At 46.3% G+C, this 25,041-nt stretch overlaps 1 protein-coding gene across 7 annotated transcripts in view; it reads left to right on the forward strand.

The window, feature by feature from the left end:
• DLG3 (discs large MAGUK scaffold protein 3) overlaps nt 1–22,038 on the forward strand; it is a 76,405-nt gene extending 54,367 nt beyond the window's left edge. For 3 of the 7 annotated variants that reach the window (XM_028131846.2, XM_008155970.3, XM_008155971.3), the window contains 10 exons: nt 11,906–12,082; nt 12,326–12,401; nt 13,176–13,275; nt 17,045–17,086; nt 18,344–18,394; nt 18,973–19,074; nt 19,597–19,769; nt 20,182–20,291; nt 20,626–20,717; nt 21,765–22,038. In XM_028131846.2, the coding sequence (XP_027987647.1) occupies nt 11,906–12,082; nt 12,326–12,401; nt 13,176–13,275; nt 17,045–17,086; nt 18,344–18,394; nt 18,973–19,074; nt 19,597–19,769; nt 20,182–20,291; nt 20,626–20,717; nt 21,765–21,871 (1,030 nt within the window). In that variant the 3' untranslated portion in view covers nt 21,872–22,038. Of the gene's footprint in view, nt 1–11,905; nt 12,083–12,325; nt 12,402–13,175; nt 13,276–15,279; nt 15,326–17,044; nt 17,087–18,343; nt 18,395–18,972; nt 19,075–19,596; nt 19,770–20,181; nt 20,292–20,625; nt 20,718–21,764 lie in introns of all 7 variants that reach the window. The other 4 variants (XM_054716439.1, XM_008155968.3, XM_054716450.1 and 1 more) reach the window with 2 other exon arrangements.
• Nucleotides 22,039–25,041: the final 3,003 nt, after the last annotated feature.

The raw sequence follows: 25,041 nt of genomic DNA on the forward strand, positions 1-25,041 counted from the left end.
ATCCCTTTTGTTTGGGGTTCTGTGCGCTTCCTGGACTCGTAAGTCTATTTCTTTCATGAGGTGGAGGAAGTTTTCGTTCATTATTTCTTCAAATAGGTTTTCAGCATCTTGCTCTCTCTCTTCTTCTGGTACCCCCATAATTCTGATGTTGGTTCACTTGAAGTTGTCCCAGAGACTTTTTACACTATCTTTAACTTTCTGAATTCTCTTCTTTTCCTGCTTCTCTGGAGGAGTGTCCTTGGCCTCTTTGTATTCCAAGTCTTTGAGTTGATTCTTGCAATCCTCTAGTCTGCTTTTGGGTCTCTGTATAATATTTTTTTATCTCAGTCAGTGTATGTTTAATTTCTAGTTGGTCCTTTTTCATATCCTCAAGGGTCTCATTGAATTTATCGGCCTTTTCCATGAAATTCTTGAAAAACCTTATAACCGTGGTTTTGAACTCTATGTCCTGTCGCTTATTCTCCTCCATTTCTTTGGTTTGTGATCTGTTTCCTTTCCTTCTCATATTCTCTGCTTCCCTGAGTTGGTAGGGTAGTTTTGTCTACTAGGTGTCCTATTGGTTCAACGGGTCAGCCTCCCAGTTACTTGAGGTGGACACTCTTGGTGTACCCTTGTGTACTGTGTGTCCCCCAGCAGGAGCTACAGCAAGGGCTAGTTTTCTCCTCCTTTGCTTGGGCGGTTTTGGAGCAGTCTGGAGCTGTAGTTGGTTAAGCTGCCACAGAACAGGCCATTTATATGCAAAAGCCGCTGTGTGGAGCCTGGGCGGGTTTGTAGAATGTGCGGGGCGGGGCCTCAGGGCTGGGCGGGGTCTCAGGGCGTCACTAGGCTGGGGTGTGGCCAACGGCAATGGCTGCAGTCAGCCGTCTCTGCCTTTCCCGTTTCCAAGTCCCTGCGCCCCGCGCACCAGCGCAGTAAACAATGATTGCTGGGCGCACCTCTGCAAAAAAGTCACTCTCACTCTCCGACCCGATGGCTGAGAGTCCAGCTTCTCCCCGTAGGTGCCTGGGTCCCCCGAGTGTCCCCAGAAACTGGATTTCAGAGTGATCGGGAGCTTGTCTCCCTGCGGGTTGAAGAAAAGCCGCGCACCCAGCTGCCTGCCGCCGGCCTGATTCGCGTGCCTCCGTACCTCAGCTTTTCAGCGATTGTGCTCCTTTCTCTTCTCAGCTGTAAATCTTCCACTCAGCCAGCTTTCCCGTGGTTCTGGGTGGTAGACGTTTTTGTCTTTTAGTTGTGTTTTTGAAATTGTTGTGTGAGGCAGCAGATTAGTTGTTTAACTATGCCGCCATCTTGGTTCCTCCCTTTCTTATCTCTTTGTACGTTTTGAAGTGCTGCTCAGAAAGTGCGTGTGCCTTAGATCAGAACAAGTGGTAATCAGAAGGAGCAAGGTCTGGTGAATACAGCGGTTGGATTAATACTTCCCAGGCAAGATCTTTTAACATGTCTTTAACTGGTTTTGAAATGTCTGATGGTGTGTCATCATGAATCAAAATTACTTTGCCGTGTCTTCTGGAACATTCTGGTCATTTCAAGATCAAAGGGTGGTTCAAATTGATTATTTGTTGTCGGTAGCCATCAGTATTAATGGTTTCACCTGGTTTTAGAAGCTCATAATACACCACACCTTCCTGATCCCACCAAACGCAGATCATTGTCTTCTTTCCGAAGTGATTTGGCCTTGCAGTTGATGTTGATGGTTGATCTGGATCAACACACCATTTTGTGCATTTGGGATCCTCAAAATAAATCCACTTTAATCTCCAGTCACAGTTCAATGCAAAAAAGACTTTCTTTCATGCTGTTGAAGCAACATTTTACTGATGACTTTTCAGTTTTCCATTTGTCTTTCATTCAGTTGATGTGGCACCCATTTTCCTTCCTTTAAAATCTTTCCCATTGCTTGTAAATGATTGGAAATTGTTTGCTGAGCAACGTTTAATCTTTCTGCAAGTTGTTTTTGAGTTTGACACGCATCTTCATCCAATAATGCTTGTAATGGTTGGTCTTCAAACTTTTTCGGCTGACCTGGATGTTCTTTGTCTTTCACATCGAAGTAATCACTTTTAAAGCATTTAAACCAGCATTCACAAGTATCTTGAGATGGAGCATGTTCACCATAAGCTCCCCAAATTATTCAGCAGCACTTTTCTTCAAAATAAAGTAATGAATTAAGACTTCCTGCAAATGCTCTTTTTTAGGCATGAAATTCGACATTTTTAAGTATAAAAATATCTATGTTGTTAACACCTTCATCAAATTTGACATATGATGTTTTGAAGCTTGCTGTCAATATAACAAAATAGCAAACATATCAAATCGCATATATATCAACATACGTGTAACTCCATCTATTGAAAAAAATCCGCATTATTAATCGGTACACCTAGTAGCTTGGGACCTCCAACCTGCAGACCCTGGGAAGAGCACATCTGCTCTTAGTGCTGCTGACACTCAGCTCCATATTGCCCCCTTTCTCTTTGTTTTGACGTGCCACATGTTCCAAGAATTTCATGGAGGACTGGTCAGGTCTGAGGGAGCACTGTGTCAGGACAGAACAAAGCTTATGGAAATATTACCATTGACAGCCTAAGGGCACGGTGAGCAGTTACATGAAAGATGATTGTCTAACCCTGAATATGTTCCTCCTTGGTTATGGCCATGCACCTCTGTGAAGCTAGGGAGAGTCAGATCCTGGGTTTTCCTGCCACTTCTCAAACATAGTGGCTAGATCAGAAAAATACGAACTTATCTTAACAGCTGGTAATGATTAAAAAAAAAAAAGCCGAGGCAATGAAACTAGTCACACAAGGCCTACTAAATGAATGCCAGACTTCTCAGGGGACTGAGGCTATCCAGGTCCAGCTCGCCACTCTCCTGAGTGCCCTTCAGTGCGGTCAAGTGGGCAGTGCTGGCCCTGCAAGCATGCCACACACACTGGCTGCTTGCCTTTGTTCACTCTGTTCACTGTAGCTGGAAGGGCCTCTCCCTATCTCTATCTTTTGAAACCCTGAACCTTCATTCAGCCTCAGTTCAAAAGTCAGCACCTCCTATAGCATCCCCAAGCTAGACGTGATCTGTGTTCCTAAATGCTTTTTGTGCCTCTCGCTACAATATGCTCTGCCAGATAGCATACTGGGCAGGCCAGAGTCACTTTGTTTCTGGATCTCGCATCTGGATGGAACACAGTGTCCCCCCACAGAGGGGACTCATTTAAATAATGGAAGAAAGATATTTTCTAGCCATAGCCAAGTGGAGCATTAGCTTTATTTTTTAATTTTTTAATTTTTTAATTTTTTTAGTGTAATTGTGACTGAGACCTCATGACATTTTTGAGATTTAAGGGCCCAGGACTAAATATAATCTACCATCCAATTCCCCATGAACTCTCTGGGCCTGATTTTCATCATCTGTGAGGAAGTTTTCTAGCTCATTAAACAAAATTTCAGCAGGAAAAGAGACAAAGTAGGTTTAGAGAGAATCCACATCATGGATTTGAAAACAAATCAAAATCATGACAAAGGAAGGACCAGTGAGGGAATTGGCAATGTTTAGCCTGATTGAGAAGAGCTAGGAAAGACTCAGAGACATTAAATGCTAGAACTGGAAAGAAAATTAGAGAAGTTTAAAGGATTTCCTCTAATAGATAGGAAGTGGGACAGGGATGACCTCTGAGGCTCCAACGTTCTACAAAACTCTTTTCCCATTTGCAGTTCTGATTGACAGAAAAGGAACATCTTGTTGTTCATCTTTCACATTCTCAACTGAGAATGATTTTATAGTTCAGAATTTTAATTTTAAATATTACGCTGCTATGTCTTTGACAAAATCACAGTATAAAAACCATTGTCGCCTGGCTGGTTTGGCTCAGTGGATAGAGCGTCGGCCTGCAAACTGAAAGGTCCCAGGTTTGATTCTGGTCAAGGGCACATGCCTGGGTTGCAGGCATGAGCCCCAGTGGGGAATGTGCAGGAGGCAGCCAATCAATGATTCTCTCTCAACATTGATGTTTCTCTCTTTCACTCTCCTTTCCTCTCTGAAATCAATAAAGATATTTTTTAAAAAAAGCATTGTCAATTCTATTGTTCAGTATTTCTTTTTTTTCCCCCAAAGATACGAAGAAGTGCTTTTTTTGATGTGTTATCACTGCAGTAGTTACACGCAAGACATTGGAGTCTCACCACATAAGCATTCTTTTTTTTTTTTTAATATATCATTATTGTTCAGACTAGAGGCCCAATGCACGAAGATTCGTGCAAGAATGGGCCTTCCTTCCCCTGGCTGCCGTCACAGCCTTCGCTCTGCCCAAGAGCCGCCTTTCCGCCTTCCCACGCTGCCCAGAGGCCCGGAGCAGTTGGGGCGGGTTAATTTGGTCTGAGCCTGCATATGCAAATTAACCTACCAGCTTTTTTGGGTTAATTTGCATACTCACTCCTGATTGGCTGGTGGTCGTCATGAAGGTACAGTCAATTTGCATCTTACTCTTTTATTAGTGTAGATTATTACAGATGTTCCTCTTTCCCCCCCCTAATAGCTCCCCTCCACCCCACCCCATGCCCTTACCCCCTCCCACTGACCTCATCCATAGGTGTAAGAAGTTTGTCCAATCTCTTCCCGCACCACCCACACCCTCTTCCCCCCACCTGAGGATTGTCAGTCCACTCCCTTTCTATGCCCCTGATTCTGTTATATTCACCAGTTTATTCTGTTCACCAGATTTATTATTCACTTGATTTTTAGATTCACTTGTTGATAGATATGCATTTGTTGTCACTTGGTTGTTCATAATTTTTTATCTTTACCTTTTTCTTCTTCTTCCTCTTCTTAAAGAATGCCCTTCAGTATTTCATATAATACTGGTTTGGTGGTGATGAACTCCTTTAGTTTTTTCTTGTCTGTGAAGCTCTTTATCTGACCTTCAATTCTAAATGATAGCTTTGCTGGGCAGAGTAATCTTGATTGTAGGTTCTTGCTATTCATCACTTTAAATATTTCTTGCCACTCCCTTCTGACCTGCATAGTTTCTGTTCAGAAATCAGTTGACAGTCATGTGGGTACTCCCTTGTAGGTAACTAACTGTTTTTCTCTTGCTGCTTTTAATATTCTCTCTTTGTCTTTTGCCCTTGGTATTTTAGTTATAATGTGCCTTGGTGTGGTCCTCTTTGGATTCCTCTTGTTTGGGGTTCTCTGTGCTTCCTGGACTTGTAAGTCTATTTCTTTCACCAGGTAGGGGAAGTTTTCAGTCATTATTTCTTCAAATATGTTTTCAATATCTTGCTCTCTCTCTCCTTCTGGCACCCCCATAATTCGGATGTTGGTACGCTTGAAGTTGTCCCAGAGGCTCCTTACACTGTCTTCATATTTTTTAATTCTTTTTTCTTTTTGCTCTTCCAGTTGGGTGTTTTTTGCTTCCTCATATTTCAAATCTTTGACTTGATTCTTGGGATCCTCTAGTCTACTGTTGAATTTCTGTATATTATTCTTTATTTCAGTCAGTGTACTCTTAATTTCTGACTGGTCCTTTTCCATTTTTTTTGGCATTCTCACTAAGAATCTTGAAGGTCTCACTAAGTTCCTCGGAGGTTTCTAGACGATTCTTAAGTAACCTTACAACTGTTTTTTTGAACTCTATATCCAGTAGTTTGCTTTCCTCCATTTCTTTCATTCATGACATGTTTCTTTGTCTCAACATTTTGGCTGCTTCCCTGTCTTGATAGTGTGGCCTTGTGTGCTAGGTGTCCTATAGGGCCCAGTGGCTCAGCCTCCCCAGTCACCTGAGGTGGATGCTCTTGGTGCACCCCTTTGTGGGCTGTGTGCACAGTCTTGTTGTAGTTAAGCCTTGATCGCTGTTGGTATCACTAGGAGGAATTGACCTCCAGGCCAATTGGCTGTGAGGACCAGCTGTGTCTACAATGGAAGAACTGCTGTGCTAGAGACACCCTTATGGGGCAGGACTTGCTTCCATGGGGCTTTGGTGCTCATTGAGTCTGCCCCTTGAGTGTGTTGCTTATGGATGTGAAGAGTTATAATCTGGTATGGTCTCACACTGACCACTGGGTACACTGCCTCGTGTATCTCCAAGGAAGTGCAAAGTCAGCCACTGCCTAAGGCCACCCAGCAGGAGCTACAGAGAGATCTTCAGATTCCTCCTCCTTTTTTGGGGTTTGGAAGTGCCCAGATGAGGCCCATCTGTGAAGCAAGGCAGGCTGCTGCTGCCAGGCCTTGGGCCTTCTTTTGGAAGTATTGGGTCTCTCTGATTCAGTTGTAGTCTGTTAGATTTTAGTCTGCAAAAGGACAGGCCATTCATATGCAAAAGGTGCTGCACACAGCTTGGGTGGGGTTGTAAATCGGGTGGGGCGGGGTCTCAGGGAATCACCAGGTGGAGCAAACAGCAATGTCTGCCAGTCAGCCCTGCACAAGAGAGGTCCCCAGTTGCCTGTGTTCCACGGCCCCGTGCAGGAACAATGATCACTGCGAGCACCTCTTGATAGAAAGCCGCCCTCGTGTTCCTGTCCTGATGCCAGACAGTCCAGTTTCTCCTTGTATGAGTCTGGGTCCCCAGAGTCTCACCTGGAACTGGAGTTCAGAGCAATTGGGAGCTTGTATCTCCCTCCCAATTGAAAAAAACAACAGTGCACCCAGTTGCCAGTCTGTTTTGCGCACACCTCCGTACCTCTGCACCTCCTACTAGTCTCAATGCGCTTTTTTCTTTCCTTCTAGTTGTAGAACTTCCACTCAGCCACCTTTCCCATGGTTCTGGCTATTTGTTTTGTCTTTTTGTTGTAGTTTTGATGTGGTTGTGAGAGGCAGCAAGTACAGGTGTTTACCTATGCCGTCACCTTGGTTCTCTCCCACATAAGCCTTGTTCAGTATTTCTTATTCACAAATTTGTTAGGTAAAATCCAGACAGATTTGGGTACCACATTTTTAAAATTTTTTTAAATTTATCTCAGGAAAGGAGAGGGAGAGATAGAAACATCAATGAGAAGAGAATCATTGATCAGCTGCCTCCTCACGCCCCCTACTGGGGATCGAGCCCACAACCCCAGGCATGTGCCCTTGACTGGACTCAAACCTAGGACCTTTCAGTCCATAGGCCAGTGCTCTATCCATTGAGCCAAACCAGCTAGGACTTGGGTACCACTTTTTATTAGGAAACTAGAGCCCCAGCAAGCATTTGAAATTGCACGAGGAGGCACCCCGCCTCCTGCCATGCAAGGAGGCACACCACGGGTGGCCGGGACCTGCATCTGACTCGCACAGCACCGTCAACTGTGGGAGTCAGGCCGGACCGGTGCTGCGGGGGTCCGTATTTGCACCTGGCTCACAGTGTCCCCCAGCCGCCCTGCCTGTGTCCACTCCAGGGCCGCCCGAGCCACCGCACCGGCTCGGGCAAGTCCCCGTCTCTGTCTCCACTCCAGGCCTCACCTGTCATGCAACCTCCTCCTGTCCGGTCGTGACCCGTTACAGCATCCCGGCCTAATTTGCATATTACCTCTCTCTCTCTCTCTCTCTCTCTCTCTCTCTCTATATATACATATATATATGTATATATGTGTATATATATGTACATATATGTGTACATATATACATATACATAGATATAGATATATATATATATAGATTGCCTTGTTTGCCAGGGAACTTAGACCGAGACTTATTTTTCATCTGAAGTGAATGGCTCAAGCTAGGTGTTTGGTATATCAATTTCCCCACTTTGTTTAAGTGCCTAGGAGAGTGCCTGGTCATATTAGATGCTCATAAATATTTATTTGATTAATGAAGATCCTTAAGAATTGAATATTGTATCAATATTTAAAATATTAGTTTTAAAGAATATTCAATTATATGTGAAATATTAATGATATAATTTCAAGTGACAACTAATGTTGCAAAATTATGCATACACACCATGTTCCCAACTTAGTGAAATATGTATTTTTTGTTTGTGTGTTTATTACACACTATTATACAATAGCACAACAATATGAAGAGTGGTTATTTTTTTTTAACTTAAAAAGATTTATTTATTGTCTAAAGTTTTACATATGTCTCCTATTCCCCCTCTTGACTCCCCCTCCCCCAAGCCATTCCCACCCTGGGCAAGCCCCCACTGCCCCAGTGTCTGTGTCCATTGGTTACGCTAATATGCATGCATACAAGTCCTTTGGTTGCTCTCTAACCCCTTAACTATTTTTTTATTGTCTAAAGTATCACTTATGTCTCCTTTTCCCCCGATTGACGCCCCCCCGCAGCCACTCCCACCTCTGAGGGCAAGTCCCCACTGCCCCAGTGTCTGTGTCCATTGGTTATGCTAATATGCATGCATACAAGTCATTTGGTTGATCTCTGACACCCCCCCACCCCTGCCATTTGTCTCTGGATCTATTTTTGTTCATCAGTTTATGTTGATCATTATATCCCACATATGAGTGAGATCATGTGATATTTTTCTTTCTCCAACTGGCTTATTTTGCTTAGCATAATGTTCTCCAGGTCCATCCATGCTGTTGCAAATGGTAAAAGTTCCTTCTTTTTTATAGTGGCGTAATTTTCCATTGTGTAGATGTACCACAGTTTTTAATCCACTCATCTGCTGATGGGCATTTAGCCTGTTTCCAAATCTTAGCTATTTGTAAATTGTGCTGCTATGAATATAGGGGTGTCATATATCCTTTCTGATTGGTGTTTCTGGTTTCCTGGGATATACTCCTAGAAGTGGGATTACTGGGTCAAATGGGAGTTCCATTTTTTATTTTTTTGAGGAAACTCCATACTGTTCTCCACAGTGGCTGCACTAGTCTGCATTCCCACCAGCAGTGAAGAGGGTTCCTTTTTCTCCGCATCCTCTCCAGCACTTGTAGTTTGTTGATTTGTTGATGATAGCCATTCTGACAGGTGTGAGATGGTACCTCATTGTTGTCTTGATTTGCATTTCTTGGATGATTAGTGACTTTGAGCATGCTTTCATATGTCTCTCGGCTTTCTGTATGTCCTCTTTCAAAAAGTGTCCATTTAGGTCCTTTGCCCATTTTTTGATAGGATTGTTTATCTTCTTTTTGTTAAGTTGTATGAGTTCTTTGAGAAAGAAGAACAAAGTTGGAGCGATCACAATACCAGATATCAAGCTGTATTACCAAGCCACGGTTCTCAAAACTGCCTGGTACTGACACAAGAACAGACATATAGACCAATGGAACAGATCAGAGAACCCAGAAATTGATCAAAGCCATTATGTTCAATTAGTATTTGACAAAGGAGGCAAGAGCATACAATGAGTCAAGACAGTCTCTTCAATAAATGGTGCTGGGCCCTAACCGGTTTGGCTCAGTGGATAGAGCATCGGCCTGTGGACTGAAGGGTCCCGGGTTCGATTCCGGTCAGGGGCATGTACCTTGGTTGCGGGCACATCCCCAGTAGGAGGTGTGCAGGAAGCAGCTGATCAATGTTTCTCTATCATTGATGTTTCTAACTCTCTATCCCTCTCCCTTTCTCTCTGTAAAAATCAATAAAATATATATTAAAAAAATAAAATAAATGGTGCTGGGAAGTTTGGTCAGATACATGCAAAAAAATGAAACTAGATCACCAACTTACACCATACACAAAAACAAACTCAAAATGGCTAAAGGACTTGAACGTAAGATGGGAAACCATAAAACTCTTAGAAGACTCCATAGGCAGCAAAATATCAGACATATGTCATAACAATGTCTTTACCTGATACAACTCCTAGGGCAATGGAGACTAAAGAGAAAATAAACAAATGGGACTACATTAAAATTAAAAGCTTCTGCACAGCAAAAGCAACCATCAACAAAGCAACAAGAAAGCCCACTGCATGGGAGAACATATTTGCCAAAGAGTGGTTATTTCTAAGTAATATTAAATGTGATTTTTCTTTTCTTAGACCTGATATTTTCCTTACCTTTTGCAACAGTATGGATGGACCTGTAGAGTATTATGCTAAATGAAACAAGCCAGTCAGAGAAAGACAAATACTACATGATTTCACTTATATGTGGAATCTAATGGACAAATCAAAACAAAATATGAACAGATTCTAGATACAGATAATAGACTGACAGCTGTCAGAGAGAAGGTTGTTAGGGGCTGGGTGAAAAGGGGGAAGGGATTAAGCAAAAAGAAATACTCATAGACACAGACAACCCTTTATGATCATTACTAGAAGGAAAGAGGGGTGAGGAAAGATAGAAGAGGGTATAGAGGGGATATATGGTGGTAGAAGGAGCCTTGACTTGAGGTATGAACACATAATACAATATACAGATGATGTATTATAGAATTGTATGACTGAAACCTATGTAAGTTTATTAACCAATATTACCCAAATAAATTCAATAAATACTTAAAAAATATTTAAACAAGGAAAATATTTTTAAAATGTTCTATAATGAGCTTATTATTTTAATTTAACTTTGGTCAATCTGTGTATTACTAATGGTCAATCTGTGTATTACTCTTTTATTAGATAGAATAGAGGCCTGGTGCATGGTGGGAGCCAGCTGGTTTGCCCTGAAGTGTGTCCCGGATCAGGATGGGGGTTCCCTTGGGGTGTGGGGCGGCCTGGGCGAGGGGCCTGTGGTGGTTTGCAGGCAGGCCACGCCCCCGGGCTACCCAAGTGGAGGCCCTGGTATCTGGGATTTATTTATCTTCTACAATTGAAACTTTGTAGCCTGGAGCGGAGCCTAGGCAGCAGCCATTTCTGTTTGGGTTTATTTATCTTCTATAATTGAAACTTTGTAGCCTTAAGCGGAGGCCAAGCCAGGCCAGGGTGTGTGGAAAGCTTGGCTTCCTCCATCGCCGGGGGCAACCGTAGCCTCCTGCTCTCTCCAGCTCCATGGCTGCCGCCATTTCTATTGAGGTTTATTTATCTTCTATAATTGAAACTTTGTAGCCTTAAGCAGAGGCCTAGGCTGGCCAGGGTGTGCGGAAAGCTTGGCTTCCTCCATCACCAGGGAAACCCAAGCCTCCCTCCTGTTCTCTCCGTGGCTGCAGCCATCTTGGTTGGGTTAATTTGCATACTCGCTCCTGATTGGCTGGTGGGCCTGGCTTGTGGGTGTAGCGGAGTTATGTTTAATTTGCATATTACTCTTTTATTAGATAGGATATCAGACAGACTGAACTAGGAGACTTCTTCTTAGAGTCCCTTTTAACTTTATCATCATGTGGGTCAGCATCAGCCTTAACTTTTTCCTTGGCATCCCCAGGACACAGGGCCCTTTTCTCTTTTGTGTTTCTAAAGCATTGAATACCATTCTGTGCCATTCATTGTTTTGGGTTGTAGTTAACATTTTTATGTCCTTTCTTCAACTGCTTTTTGAGGATACATTTGTAAATTGAGAAAGCCCTTTGGTAGAGCTAATTTGTTTCCCTAGGACAGTGATGGCGAACCTATGACACACGTGTCAGCACTGACACGCATAGCCATTTCTGATGACACGCGGCCGCTGAGGTGGCCGCATGCCGAGGATGAAACATTTGCTGCTCCTGAGGATGAAACATTTGCGAAATAATGTTTTTTCCTCAAAGTGACACACTACCCGAGTTATGCTCAGTTTTTTGGTGAAGGTTGACACACCAAGCTCAAAAGGTTGCCCATCACTGCCCTAGGATGTGGGTGAGGGAGAGGTCTATTGAATGTCTTCTTGTGTCTGGAAGCTGGGAAGAGATGGGAGTCAGAAAGATTGTTTCTTGATGGGGAATAAAATGTTTGAGAACCTGGAACATATTAATTTCGGGCTGACAAAAGAATTTTTTTCTGGGCTGCTGTGAGGCTGTTGGATCTGTGCTGACTCTGTGGGTTGGTCTTCCAATGCCATCCTTTCAGAGTGCCAGCCACCTGGCATTGAGGGTTACAATGATCACTTCATCTTCCACTGCGTTTCAGGGCCCTGTTTGATTATGACCGGACACGGGACAGCTGCCTGCCAAGCCAGGGGCTCAGCTTCTCCTATGGTGACATTCTGCATGTTATTAATGCCTCTGATGATGAGTGGTGGCAGGCAAGACTGGTGACCCCACATGGAGAAAGCGAGCAAATTGGTGTGATCCCCAGTAAGAAGAGGTGAGTTGTCATGATCACGAGAGAGGCCTTCCTCATCCTCTCCTTGGTACTGATTTCTTTTTTGCTGATTATACTGTAAGTTGCTTGCAGGGGGTTCACTTTATTATTCCTTTTTGGTAGAGAGTTGGTACTCAGGACATGGTTATGACTCAATGAGCCAAAAAATGGCTGCTGTGTCTGTTGCAATCCACTGCTGAAACTATGCACTGGCAGTAATAGGATTTGTTTTTGTCTCCAAAACAGAGTGGAAAAGAAAGAAAGAGCTCGATTGAAAACCGTGAAGTTCCATGCCAGGACGGGCATGATTGAGTCTAACAGGGTAAGTGGGGATCCCCAAGGGAGTCAGCCAATATGTGAAGAGGAGTAAGAAGCTTGGTGTCTGTGTGGTGGATAAGAGAACTGGGGACAACAAAAGAATCCCTTTTTGTCAGGGGATGGCTCTGTCCTATCAGCATACTGACTGCTTTTCTGAGAACAGAGAGAGGGCCCTCAAACTCCCTGGCCCGTGTGTGTGCTCCTTCCCCCGGGGAACTGGCTCTTGACATGGTGGAGTCGGAGTGTCTGCAAGGCTGATTGGCTCAGGGCACGTGAAACCACTGTGGGTGCCTCCCTGGCTGCAGACACTGTTGGAGCTGTGGGGACCTTGAACAGAATCTGGCGTCATCATCTAGCCGGGGAGGTGACTGCCCTTCAGACCAAATGAGGCTCGAGGACTCTTTCCATTCACTCCTGTTCTTCTATGAGCTTCACAGGCCAGAGAAGTTTCGATGGTAGTGATAGAGGGAAGTTATCAGTGGCATCTTAGGGCATGTGTCCAGGTGGCTACAGTGACCTTTGTACTTTTGGAAGTACCAGTGAGTGCTGTGAGTCTGGATTAGGTAGAAACGTCTAACACCCCTACAACATTTTCCTGTAAACATAATTTTCCTCTTACATCAACTTTCATTTAATCTCATAGACTCCATTTGTGAAAAATGGTCTTTTATTTAGCTCACCATTGTCTCCATTTTAGTTTTTCTTGCATGCTTTAAAATCCATTGTTTTGTTTTGTTTTTCTTCTGTCCTTCCCCTCCATCTTCATGTTCTTTCACAGTCGATCAAAACGAAACGTAAAAAGAGTTTCCGCCTCTCTCGAAAGTTCCCATTTTACAAGAGCAAAGAAAACATGGCCCAGGAGAGCAGCATACAGGAACGTAAGTAGCAGCAGGGTACAGAGAGCAGCTGGCGTGCAGCCCCGCCCTCTTTCTCATTTTCACCTCCCCTTGTAAGAGGACTGGGAACGTGAGTGTGCTGGCGTGTGCATGCGTGTGCATGTGTACCTGCTTGTTGGCAGAGTCAAGGTAGCAGTTGGTCTGCACAGTGAGACATTGGGTCTTTTTGTCCAGCTCGTCACTCTAAAGGAATGTTGGAGGCTCTGAGTGGAACTGGTTCTGGGGCTGGCCTCCTAGAAAGTCCTGGCGCTGGTATTGGGAGTGCCAGGCTGAGCTCTGTTGTGGTGGCAATGAGCAGTTCTCAGCCACGGTGTCAGCTTTGGAAAACTGGATTTTCAAGAGAACCAGGTCTAGGGACTCAATGTTGCTCTCCTGGCTTCCTCCTCTTGTGTTTTCTTTCCCTTAACTTCACTCACCTATGTCAAGAGAAGAGCCTTTTCTTCACTGGAATCGGGCCTACCTCTTGAATCACACACAGGATGTCCATGTGGCTCTAATAGACCCATATTGTCCCAGAATGATTACAGAGCCAGCTTTCAGAATAAAATCCTTCTTCCTGAAGGAATTGACATGGAAGGGGGACTACTCAGCATTGTCAAAATTAAGATTTATTGAGAAATATGAAGCTGCTTTGGTAGAAAATACCATATAGCTGAAGTAAGTGAGCTTTAATAAAAATCCTCACATGAGGATATGTGTGTGTGTATGTGTGTTTTAATTTCTAGAGAGAGAGGGAAGGGAGGGAGGGAGAAAGAGAAACATCGATGTGAGAGAGAAACATTGATAGGTTGCCTGCACGTGCCTCGATCAGGGATTGAGCCCGCACCCTTTTGGTGTAGAGGATGACGTTCCAACCAACTGAGCCACCTGACCAGGGCTAACTGAACTTTTTATGAACAAATTTAATCCTGAGAATATTCATATTCTGACATATGCCTTAGAAATTAATTGTTCTGACCTGTCAGGCTGGTGAAATATTTCTTATGTGGTTCATGGAATTATAAACCTCTCTTCTACCTCACAAGGAGGGGTCTTGGGGTCCTGGGCTATTGGGACTGGCTAGTTCAGATAGGGAATGCCCTTTTTCTAGGCCAACCTGATTCATGGTCATGGTAGATGTAGGTCATTGATATCTAGGGTAGTTGCTAGGAGAGACAAGGACACCTTCATCCAGATGAAGGATATGGCTCACAATCCCAGGGAGCTCAGTAAGAGCACTAGGTGTAGTTGGTTCTGCTTGTGAGCAGTAGGAGACAGTCACCACAGTTCACCAGATGAGTTCCAGAACCTCTACACTGAGCCTGGAGGGGTGTACTGTTGAGTGGCCCAGCAGATTGGTAGTTTACCTGTCGGGTGAGAGATGAAGCTGCCTAGTTCTTATCCTCTGAAAGCTGAGCTCAACTCCCATGGTCTACACAACTCAGGTCAGCTTTGAAGTCCACTCAAACTGCATAAAGCTTTCCCTGAAGGCTTTGGGCAGAGGGAATCAGTATGGGGGAAAGCTCCTTGGGATGATGACAATTCTGCCTGCCTACCTGCCAAACACAGGTGTTTGCTCTTCATGCACTGCAGAGGGAAATGGTGATTTCAGGAGCAAAGCAGAGACCTGACTCTATAAAGACAAATTTAGTCAAGGCATGTCCTCCAAGCCTTGGAATGTCACCTGCCCTGATGGCCTGTAGGCTGTAGACCACCTGAGATAGTCCCCTCCAAGTACCTCTAGCACCAAATGAAGTCCAGGTATCTTATTTGACCTGGGACATTCTTTCTATAGCAAAGTTCTTAACCTCACTATAGCTATAGGTCTTCATAGTGTTTCATACTTCTGTTACTAATGCTCACCTGGCTCTGTATTCTTCCTTCCCCTGTCTTTTTTCTCTATTTTCTCTCTTCTCCCTCCCTCCCTCCCCCCTCCCTTCCTTCTCCCTCCCTCCCTCCCTCCCTCCCTTTTCCCGCTCTCTTTTTCCTTGCTGTCTATGAAATCAGGACTTCCCTGGGTTAAGTGACGATTATTATGGAGCAAAGAACCTGAGTAAGTCAAACGTACACACCGTATTCTGGGCATGAATGGAGATGCTGGGGTTGGGGGTGTAGGGGACGTGGGTATGGGTAAGGATGAAGGGTGAGGGGAGGGCAGTATTTGTGAGAACTCTGATGCCACAGTAGGAGGAAGAGTAGAAGTGGCGGTGAATGTCATACTTCTGCTCTGGGTTCCTGGTACCCTAATAAAAGCCTGTCATTCATATCTGTGTTTTCCTTTTATACCTTGAAGTGGTGGGGAGCCCAACCCTTGTCATCCCACCTTATAAGTGAGGTGGGCAAAAGTACTTCTCCAGGTTGACTACTCAGCTCATCTCTAGCCTATTGTTGAGGTGAGGGGTGCCTGCTGGTTGGAGTCTTCTCCCAGTGACCCAGCACTAAAATATTGGACTTGAGAATGAACTGATTCACTCTATTTAACTAGGGGCAGGAGCACTGTGAAGCCCTTTACCCAGCGTGCATCTGGGATCTCCCAGCTGGTCCAGGAACTCAGCAAACAGATGCAGGCTGGCTTTCTACAGAGCATTTTGAAGGGGCTGAGCTGGAGGGGGATTCAGCGGCATTTGTGACCATATATATTTAGTGCTTTAACTTGGGAGAACCCTGACTGGCCTCTCCTCTCTGAAAATAATCCTAGAGTAGAAAATGAAGGGACACAGATGGCAGGGCCATAGCGCCCCCACTGTGCACCGAGGAGCACATCCATGCGGCTGTGCTAGGCAGCTTCCGCGAGCATACCCTCTCCCTCTGTAAGCCCTAAAGGTGAGAAGGTTGGAGGAGCTTCCTCAGGATTGCTCAGGAACTAGCCGTGGCTGCTGAGTCAGCCAGTCCTTCCTGGAGGCCACAGCATATCACAGTCTGGAACAGTGTCATCTTGGCTGAAATGAGCAATGTCTCTCTCCATAGTTTGTTGTGTCCATGTTTCTTCATCTTCATTCGCCTGTTGTCTGGGGAGTGGTGGGTAGACTTTGTTTGGGCCAGACTGTGCCTTGTGCCTCCTGTGAGTGTGCCTGTTCGCCCATACCCAGATGTGGGCAGTTCCCAAGGCTCTGAGACAGGAGAGCCATCTTATCCTCCAGGTATTCTTTGTTATCTGTATTTTGCCAAGTCTGTTGTCTGTCGGGTGGATGGGGGAGCACCCCTCACTGCTGAGGCCACACCCTCCCTTCTAGGTAGTGGTGGCAGGAAAGCTGTTGGTCCCACCAAGCGGTCAAAACATTGTTACCTGGTGACTGCGCAGCCTGCCCAGTGCTTAGCCTTATCGTTTAGGAGCACCATGCAGTTCTGTGTTTGGGGGCCTCTATCTGGGAGGAAAATTTAAGAGCAGCCTGGTCCCTGGACTTTTCTTTGCTACCATCACTGCCTTTCCTTTCCTATTGGTAGCCTTGGGAGATACATTTTGACATAGGAGTTGGAAGCCATCCATTGTCAGTTCTTTGTATTCAGGTGAAGAGGAAGCTGCCAAAGAATGGAGGGCTTGTGGTGTAGAGGGAGGGACTTGGCAGACTTAGAGGCTCTGTGGACTAGTACGAGGTAGCCAGGCTCAGCGTTGGAGCTGTGCCTCCCAGTTGGTAGCCTGGACGTGGCAAGTCTCCTGTGGCCTGACTAGGCTGACTGCTGTGTCTTGCTCCTGGAGCATTTGAGTGTTGTGCCGCGTGTGACCTGTCGGGGGTGTGTTCTGAATCGGAGTCTCTTTCTTGTTGGCTTGCAGAGGGAGTGACATCCAACACCAGTGACAGCGAAAGCAGCTCCAGTAAGTGTGTGTCATTCTCCCCCATGTCGTGTTGCTCCACCATGTGTCCCAGCCACCCTCATTCCAGCATCACAAGGCTGCCATTTCTTTTGAGAGGCTAGTGCTTCTTTCAGCCATGTGCACTTTCAGATCCTGGACATGCTGTGGCCAGTTTGTTCTTCTGGGATGGGCTTCAGGCCGTGGATTAAGCCTGCATCCTGCCTGGGACCTCACTTAAAGCATCCCTGAGGCCCTGGGAAGGGTGAGCTGCCAGTGAGGAAATCCCTGCCACGGGACATTATGGGCTGTAGATGCTGCCAATTTTACAGATTTGCTCAAAGACACACACACACACACACAAAGATGGCTTCAGTGGGATAATGTCCTGAATTGCCTTGCCAGGTCACCAGGCCCCCCTGGGTTAAGGCTTGGTGTCCTTGCCTTTTAGTGGGTTAAATGGTCAGGTAACTGTCCCATTTGCCTTCAGAGATCTTGTGACTAAGCTAGAGAAGCCACAAACCAAACTCATGAACTTTGGGTGCACTGGCCTCTTGGCAGTTGTGGCTAGAGGCCTTGGAAAATCTGCCCAGGAGTCTTTGGCTCAGAGGAAGCCTGTGAGCAGGCATCCTGGGCTTGATGCAAGCTTTGCTGCATTCCCTGGCACTGCCGCCAGCTGCTTTGGCACCTCCGGGCACTCAGCACCCAGTGGCTTGGCAACTGTTTTGGGAAAAGCTCATTACTAGGATACATGGAGCTCTACGGTGAGGACAGTACAGGCCTCAGCATGGTCTTAAAGGGCACTGGGGACCTTACCCCAGTCTTGTGCCATTTTTCTGGGTGCTTATTCCAGTGAATGGGGCAATAGATAGACCCTTAAAAGTTAGGCTGCAGCTCTGGGGACCTGCAGACACGGGGACAGGAGTAGTGTGTCTTAACCAGTTGAAGCTTCCCTGTAATTCTTATCAGAGCAAGAGGGCAACTGAGCACAGGGACTGTCCTTAAGAACAGTTCCTGAAAACTTGGGGTGGTTTCTGGTGGAGGCTTCATGATTTCTGGGTCACGCCTCTGCTCAGCTATATTTTGTTGAACAAGAGGACTCCAGCTCCTGCTCTGGGTGGTGGGGGCTTCCTGTGCTTTTTTGCCAGCGGGAAGCAGACAGACCCGGGGCAGGTATGAGCAGGCACGACTTGACCAGGTTGTTTTGACACAGCTAGGAGTGAGGTGAGGATGCGGGGAAGCAGATTAGGGAGTGTTAACACGTCTCCTTTTTTATTGCAGAAGGACAAGAGGATGCTATTTTGTCATATGAGCCAGTAACTCGGCAAGAAAGTAAGCTATTTTCTGAGAATTTTGCCTTCCAACCAGTCTTGGCAGATATGGGGCCCAACACAATGGTGGCCATGGTGGCAGGAAAGAGTGTGGGGGAGCTGGAGGGCACATGCAGCCCCCGGGGTCTCGTCCTCTTCCCCTTCTTCCTTTGTTAGAGACAGGGTGGCCTCCCAGTGTGCACACCCCCCTGCCTCACCTGTGCTTGCTGCCAGGGTGCCTTCCAAAAGGTAGGGCGGATTTACAAGGATGGCAGAGGGAGATTTCAGTGGCTGTGGCCACTGCTAAAATGGAGGTCCTGGTCATGTCCCTTTGGTGGCTGCTCTGAAAGAGCCCTGCTCAGCTGCTGGTGCCCATGCAGAGATTTCTCCTGAATCTGATGGAAGGGGAGGTGCCTCGGACTTAGATATTCTCAAAGTAAAGGCTCTTTGATGTCTTTGTAGTTAAAAGCCAGTGAATGCCTGTGGACACTGCCCTGCCTGAGTGGTGGCTCCAAGCCTCAGTGTTCTGGGCAGACTTGCAGGTAGAACAGGCTGTCCAGTTGGGGCCTTGCTCACTATCTCCATGCGCTTTCTCTCCAGTTCACTATGCAAGGCCTGTAATCATCCTGGGCCCAATGAAGGACAGAGTCAACGATGACCTGATCTCAGAGTTCCCGCATAAGTTTGGATCCTGCGTGCCACGTAAGAGCCCAGGAAGACCGTGGGTATTGGTGTTGATGCCCTGTGATTTGTTGCTCTGCTATATTATGGAAAGGGTGCATTGAATACCCTAGCAGAGATTAAGCAGCACTAGATTCCCCCAAAGCTTATGGGGTTGGGGGGACTAAGACATCAGAGTGGCCTGCTTGCTCCTTTGGGAAATTGTTGAGTGCCAATGGTTAGGAATGATTGGACAAGCGCTGGGCCCAGCCCAAGTGGGTCAGTGTGGCCACTGGACAGCTCATCATGTTCGTTGGCTCCTGTATCACATTTGGCATCCCTGTCGAGCCTTGGTCTGGGAAACCCCACCTTTCTGGTCCAGTTGAACCTGAAAGAAATAGCCCCTTCTGTGTGAGAGTTGAGGTTAGGGGAGAAGTAGGCAAGACAAACTTCTTCCCACCTCCTTTCCCCACTCATCTCGTCACGGCAGTGGCCTCAACACCCAGGTGAGAGAGGAGCATGTCATTCTCCTTGGGCTGCCCAGCATTTCCTTTTTTCCTTCAGATACTACGCGGCCTCGGCGTGAGAATGAGGTGGATGGGCAGGACTACCACTTCGTGGTATCTCGAGAACAAATGGAGAAGGACATTCAGGACAACAAGTTCATCGAGGCAGGCCAATTCAATGATAATCTCTACGGGACCAGCATCCAGTCAGTGCGGGCAGTGGCAGAGAGGGTAAGGGCAGGAGATGGCCCTGCTAGTGAAGTACCGCACAGAGGGCACACAGAAGGCTTCCCGCCACAGGTCCACTGGATCTTCCTCCTCCTGGCACAGGACCCACCATGTGGCACTGTGACCAAAGCCATGCCCACCCTGTACATTCCCATCCCCTGGATGGTGGGTCTGCCTGCCTCATCCATGCAACTCACTCTATAGTGTCACCCACCTGAATAGGACCCCCTCTGTGGACCTGGCCTTTTTTGGGTAGTAGTAGAAAATGTGGCGCCTGGGTACCTCTGGGGTAGAATCTTCTAGGCTAGAATCTCCTGTCTCCCCCAGGGGGATGTTGGGGTTGCTAACTGGATAAGTACTTGGGTTGGGCTGAGACAGGGATCAGGAGTGCTGATGCAAGTCGTTGCTTTTCCAGGGCAAGCACTGCATCTTAGATGTTTCCGGCAATGCTATCAAGAGGCTGCAGCAAGCACAACTTTATCCCATTGCCATTTTCATCAAACCCAAGTCCATTGAAGCACTTATGTAAGTATTCGCTGAGACTCACTCCTGGCTGGGAGAGGGCCCTGGAAAGGAAACAGAAAACGAAGTGATTGGTTGGGCCAGTGGGTGCCCCAGTGGAAGCACAAAGGGAGACCTGCACCCCAGCTCTGGTCCCTGAGGGCTCCTGGCGTGAGTGCCCACATGTGCATTCTTGGGTGCACTTTTAGACCTGGAAGGTTTGAGGAAGAAGTGGAGCCATGGGCCGTGCTGCTCTCAGAGGGCAGCTGAGCAGGTGTTCAAGGAGCCTGGAATAATCCTTTGTGTTAATCAGAACATGGAATTTAGTTCGGCGCTATATTTCTTCTGTCATTGGCAGGGAAATGAACCGACGGCAGACATACGAACAAGCAAATAAGATCTATGACAAAGCCATGAAGCTGGATCAGGAGTTCGGAGAGTACTTCACAGGTAAGGACCAGTCCTGCTCATGTGGGACCAGCCAACGCCTGTTCTAGAAGGGTCTCTCTGAGGCTTAGTCACCTCGCACAGTTTCTGGGGGCTTTTGAGCTTATACCTTTCCAAAGTACTCAAGTGCCCTGCAGCTCACCAGAGCAGTTAGCCAGTTTATAGTATCCACCACTATCACCAATGCTGCCTTAGATCATTTTGTTCTTTTTGTCTTCATGTGCCAACTAGAGTGGATGCTCCTTATAGTGCTATGCTGCTCTACCCCCACTTCCAGGACTTGGCCTTGCATGTTTTAGGTCCTGAAGAAATATTTGTTGTTGCTGATGATTCCATGGTGTGGTGTTCAAGTTGTCTGTCAGTGTGTGTGTGCATGTGACCATAGAGGTCAGTTTCTCAGAGGTTGGCAGGGTGTCTGTAGCATGTTGCTTACCTTTTCATGTGCAATGACATGTATGTGCAGGTTCATGCAGAGTAAACTCTAGCAGGAGCGCTACTAGATGGACCAGGACAAGATCTGTAACTGTCCTGTCATCTCTTGGGTTTTGGAGCTCACTTTACGGTGAGCATCTGTGTCCTGTGTGCTGTGCTGACCTCTGAAAAAGCAGATATAACGGCTCCAGGAGCACTTTCTCTTGCCAGAAATTGTGGCTTCCAGCTCTTTCTCTGGATAACTGGAATTTCCCCAGTCTTCTGCTTATGGCTGCTTGAGAACTTCCAGCTGCTGGCCTCATGAGGCCAAGGGCAGCATGAACTGCAACGTCTGCCATCTAATGGGCGTGCAATAAAAGTTTGTAAGCAATACATTTTCCTATTCATTGCTACTTAGTCTCACGTCTCAGCAAATTTACTTCAAGCCCTGGGCTTGGAGCACCTGCCAGTTTCTCTTGCTGCACTAGGCTCACAGACAGCAACATAGTGACACCAATCCCATGGCCATGTGGTCGCTGCATGCCAGGCCGAGCTGTAGACCTATTGGGACAGGCCATATTGCTGGGGTTTGGGGGTGCTGTGGACCACAGTAATAATTCTGTTTTCTCTTCACTTCAGCCATTGTACAGGGTGACTCACTGGAAGAGATTTATAACAAAATCAAGCAAATCATTGAGGACCAGTCTGGGCACTACATTTGGGTCCCATCCCCTGAAAAACTCTGAAGAAGCCCTTCCATCCTTTCTCTTGTGAACAGAAGAAGTCAAGCCCCTCTTCCCTCCTCCCTCTTCATTCCTGACCCCACGGGGAGAACAAATGACTACTGTTCTTGTCCCCTTTTTTAGATATGTCAAAAAAAATTGAGTTTTCTAGTCCTGTTCTGTTTTTTAAATTTTTGTTTGGTTTGAGTTTATTTTGGGGGGACGATGCCATCTCACTCATCATGTGACTGTGCCCATTCCTGCATGGACCTTTCCCAAGCGCTAGCACAGGTGCAAATCCTTCAGAGTCATTGTTTTCATAAAAATCGAGCAGACACGAAGAGAAGAGAGGAGAGGAGGACCAATGGAAAGACAGACTCTGGACAGCCGCACAGCTTTGACGTGAGCTCAGCGCGCCTCGCGATGAGGTGCTTCCGGCATCTCTGCCTATCTGTACTGCTGCATGCAGTTCCGTATGGTGTGACATCATGATGACAGAAAGTACCTTATTTATATACAGATATATATATATATATATATATATATATATATATATATATGTAATTTATCTAAAATATATAGAAATTATTATATATATATTATACACTTGGATATAATATATATATATATATATATATATATATATATATATATATATATTCACTCACACCTTTGGACTAGAAAACCTATGGAAACTTCAGCAATGGTACTGTGCTGTTAAGAGAAATGCTTTAATTTTCATATTCCAATCAGATGGTATCTTATACCCCAACTGGTTGGGGAGGGATTGAAAGTGGTAGTAAATGCTGTACCAAGGGCCCTCACACTTGGTCATTCTCTTGAGAGCTGGCGTTTTCTCTGCAGGGGACCAGGTGGAGGCCTGCAAGAGAGGGCTTGGCCTGGGCCGAGAGGCCTAGAGACTTGACCAGGAAGCAGCTGCTGCCCCTGAGTAACAGTCAGCACTGTGTATGGAAAGAGAGAGAATGGCTAATGATACTCCATATTAAATTGCCTATTGTTTTTGCCACCTGATGTGTCTGCATGAGAGATTTCCTTTTTGTTCATTTTTAAGCTGCTGTTAAACCAAAACCATGTTGTGCTACTGTGTCAGCCTTTTCATTATTCCAAATTTTGCTTTTACTATTTAAGTGAATGCGTAGAATCCAGTTTGACAGTGTTCTAATGGCTCATGATGTTATAGAGTCGCCGGGGCCTTGTGACAGAGAAGGTGACTGGGCCATCGAATCAGCAGGACAGGAAGTGGGGGCTGGTGAGAAGGGAGAGTAGGACCTGGTGCTCTGCATTGCAATGTGGCCCTTTACTCACCTGCCTGGGACATGCTGGGCTCAGCTGAGACCCCCTCATGGGGCCACTGACAGGGATGGAGTCGCTTGCCTTCCTGTTCTGTGCTGGGATAGCACTGGCCTTGGCCAGCCTTGTAAGGAGAAGTTTGATTTGGTTTTCTTTTGCAGCTGCTTCATATGCCCTACCCTGGCCCCCTCACCCACAGCTGGTAGCTTACTGTTATTTCAAGGAGGAAGCCCACTATCATGCTGTCACTTTGAGCTGGAGAGCCAAGATTCATTTACTGGCAACACGTGAAACCTTGTTGCCCTTTCCCAGAATCAGACGGCAGTGATTGTGGTCAAGTTTTTCTTTGACCACAAATGCAGGTGACAGGTGTGGCTCAGGCCCCTCCCCACCGTGCTCCTTTGAAGCCACCGTGCCTCAGTCACCTCCACGCTGGAGGCATGACACGGAGAAGAGAGTGAATGTTCTTGGCCCCTTAGGGTCTTGTTTCCAGGCCATTGTGTTATGAGCAGTGCAAGTGACACCATGTTGAAGACACTTTGAGTGCTACCAGCCAAATTTAGGAAATCTGGTAACAGTTTTCCTACCAGCATAATGAGGGTAACTGTAAAGTGTGGGGCCCAGATGAGGGTAAAGAAAGGGCAGCAGCTTTACTTGGGCTGTACACTGGATTGAAGGCAGAGAGGGGATAGTGATGGCCGATTATGACTGAGGAGGAGGGGTGAGCAGGGAGTGTTGATTTCCCTGATGTTAAGTAACTGATGTAAGTTTGAACGATACTCAACCCTCTACCCCTCCCAGGGAAGAAAAGCAAAGATTCAAAGTAAGCATGACACTAGTTGGTTTACCAGTGTTCCTTCCAAGGAGACATATATTTTTTAATAAACGATAGTTGCAATGAACTGTGGCTCAGAGACCTTCTTGGAGTAGTTGGGAAGGAAGGGTTGGGTCACAGCAGTGGGAAAAATATCTCAAACCTTTCTTTGGGGGCCAAAAGGTTCTCTACTTAGTAATCATCAGCGGAATGAGTCGGGTGTTCCTCTGGATGGTTCTAGACCCCAGTGGCCATAGCAGGTCCTTTGTGAAAGTTATATTCTCAGTCCTCCACCCAGGCCCCCAAATACTGCTTCAAATAGCACCGCCCTTGGTGGTGAAATGCTGACATTTCCCCCAAAGTACACAAGATTGGAGATGCCTGCTGCAGCAAAGAGGTTTGTTAGAGAAAACAAGGGCCAAGTTAGCAGAAAACTCAGTAATATGCTGAGAAAAAGCTGGCCTACCAGTTACCAGTGTGCCCAGAAAGCATTGACAGCTCAGGAGAAAATGAGAGGGAGGTGGGCCCAGAGGAGGTCCCAGCTGGCAGAGCAGGGTGGCTCTCATCCCTATAGCTCCAAAGAGAGGATGGGTGCTTAGATCACATATTTTTTAATATGTTTTTTATTGACTTCAGAGAGAGGGAGGAAGGGAGTGAGAGAGAAACATCAATGATGAGAGAATCATTGACCGGCTGCCTCCTGCATGCCCCCTACTAGGGATTGAGCCCATAACCCGGTCATGTGCCCTGACCGGGAATCCAACTGTGACCTCCTGGTTCATGGGTTGAAGCTCAACTGCTGAGCCATGCTGGCTGGGCTAGGTCACCTATTTATGACATGGTTGATGTCACTGTAACTTGTGGCGAGAAGCCTGAGGAAGTACTGTCTTAAGGTCAAGAGAGATGACTGACTGACTGAGCAGCCCTGGTATATGTGGGTTGGACCCACACTAAGGATGATGATCCTTACCAGTTTGTGGTGCTTTACAATTTGCATGGTGCTTCCTTCCACACATTCTCTCATTTGCTAGAAGGCAGCCTGACAAAAGGGAGTCCCCAAAGTGCTCTG

This window comes from Eptesicus fuscus, chromosome 1 (genome assembly GCF_027574615.1).
Source record: "Eptesicus fuscus isolate TK198812 chromosome 1, DD_ASM_mEF_20220401, whole genome shotgun sequence".
NCBI classification, from domain to species: Eukaryota; Metazoa; Chordata; class Mammalia; order Chiroptera; family Vespertilionidae; genus Eptesicus; species Eptesicus fuscus.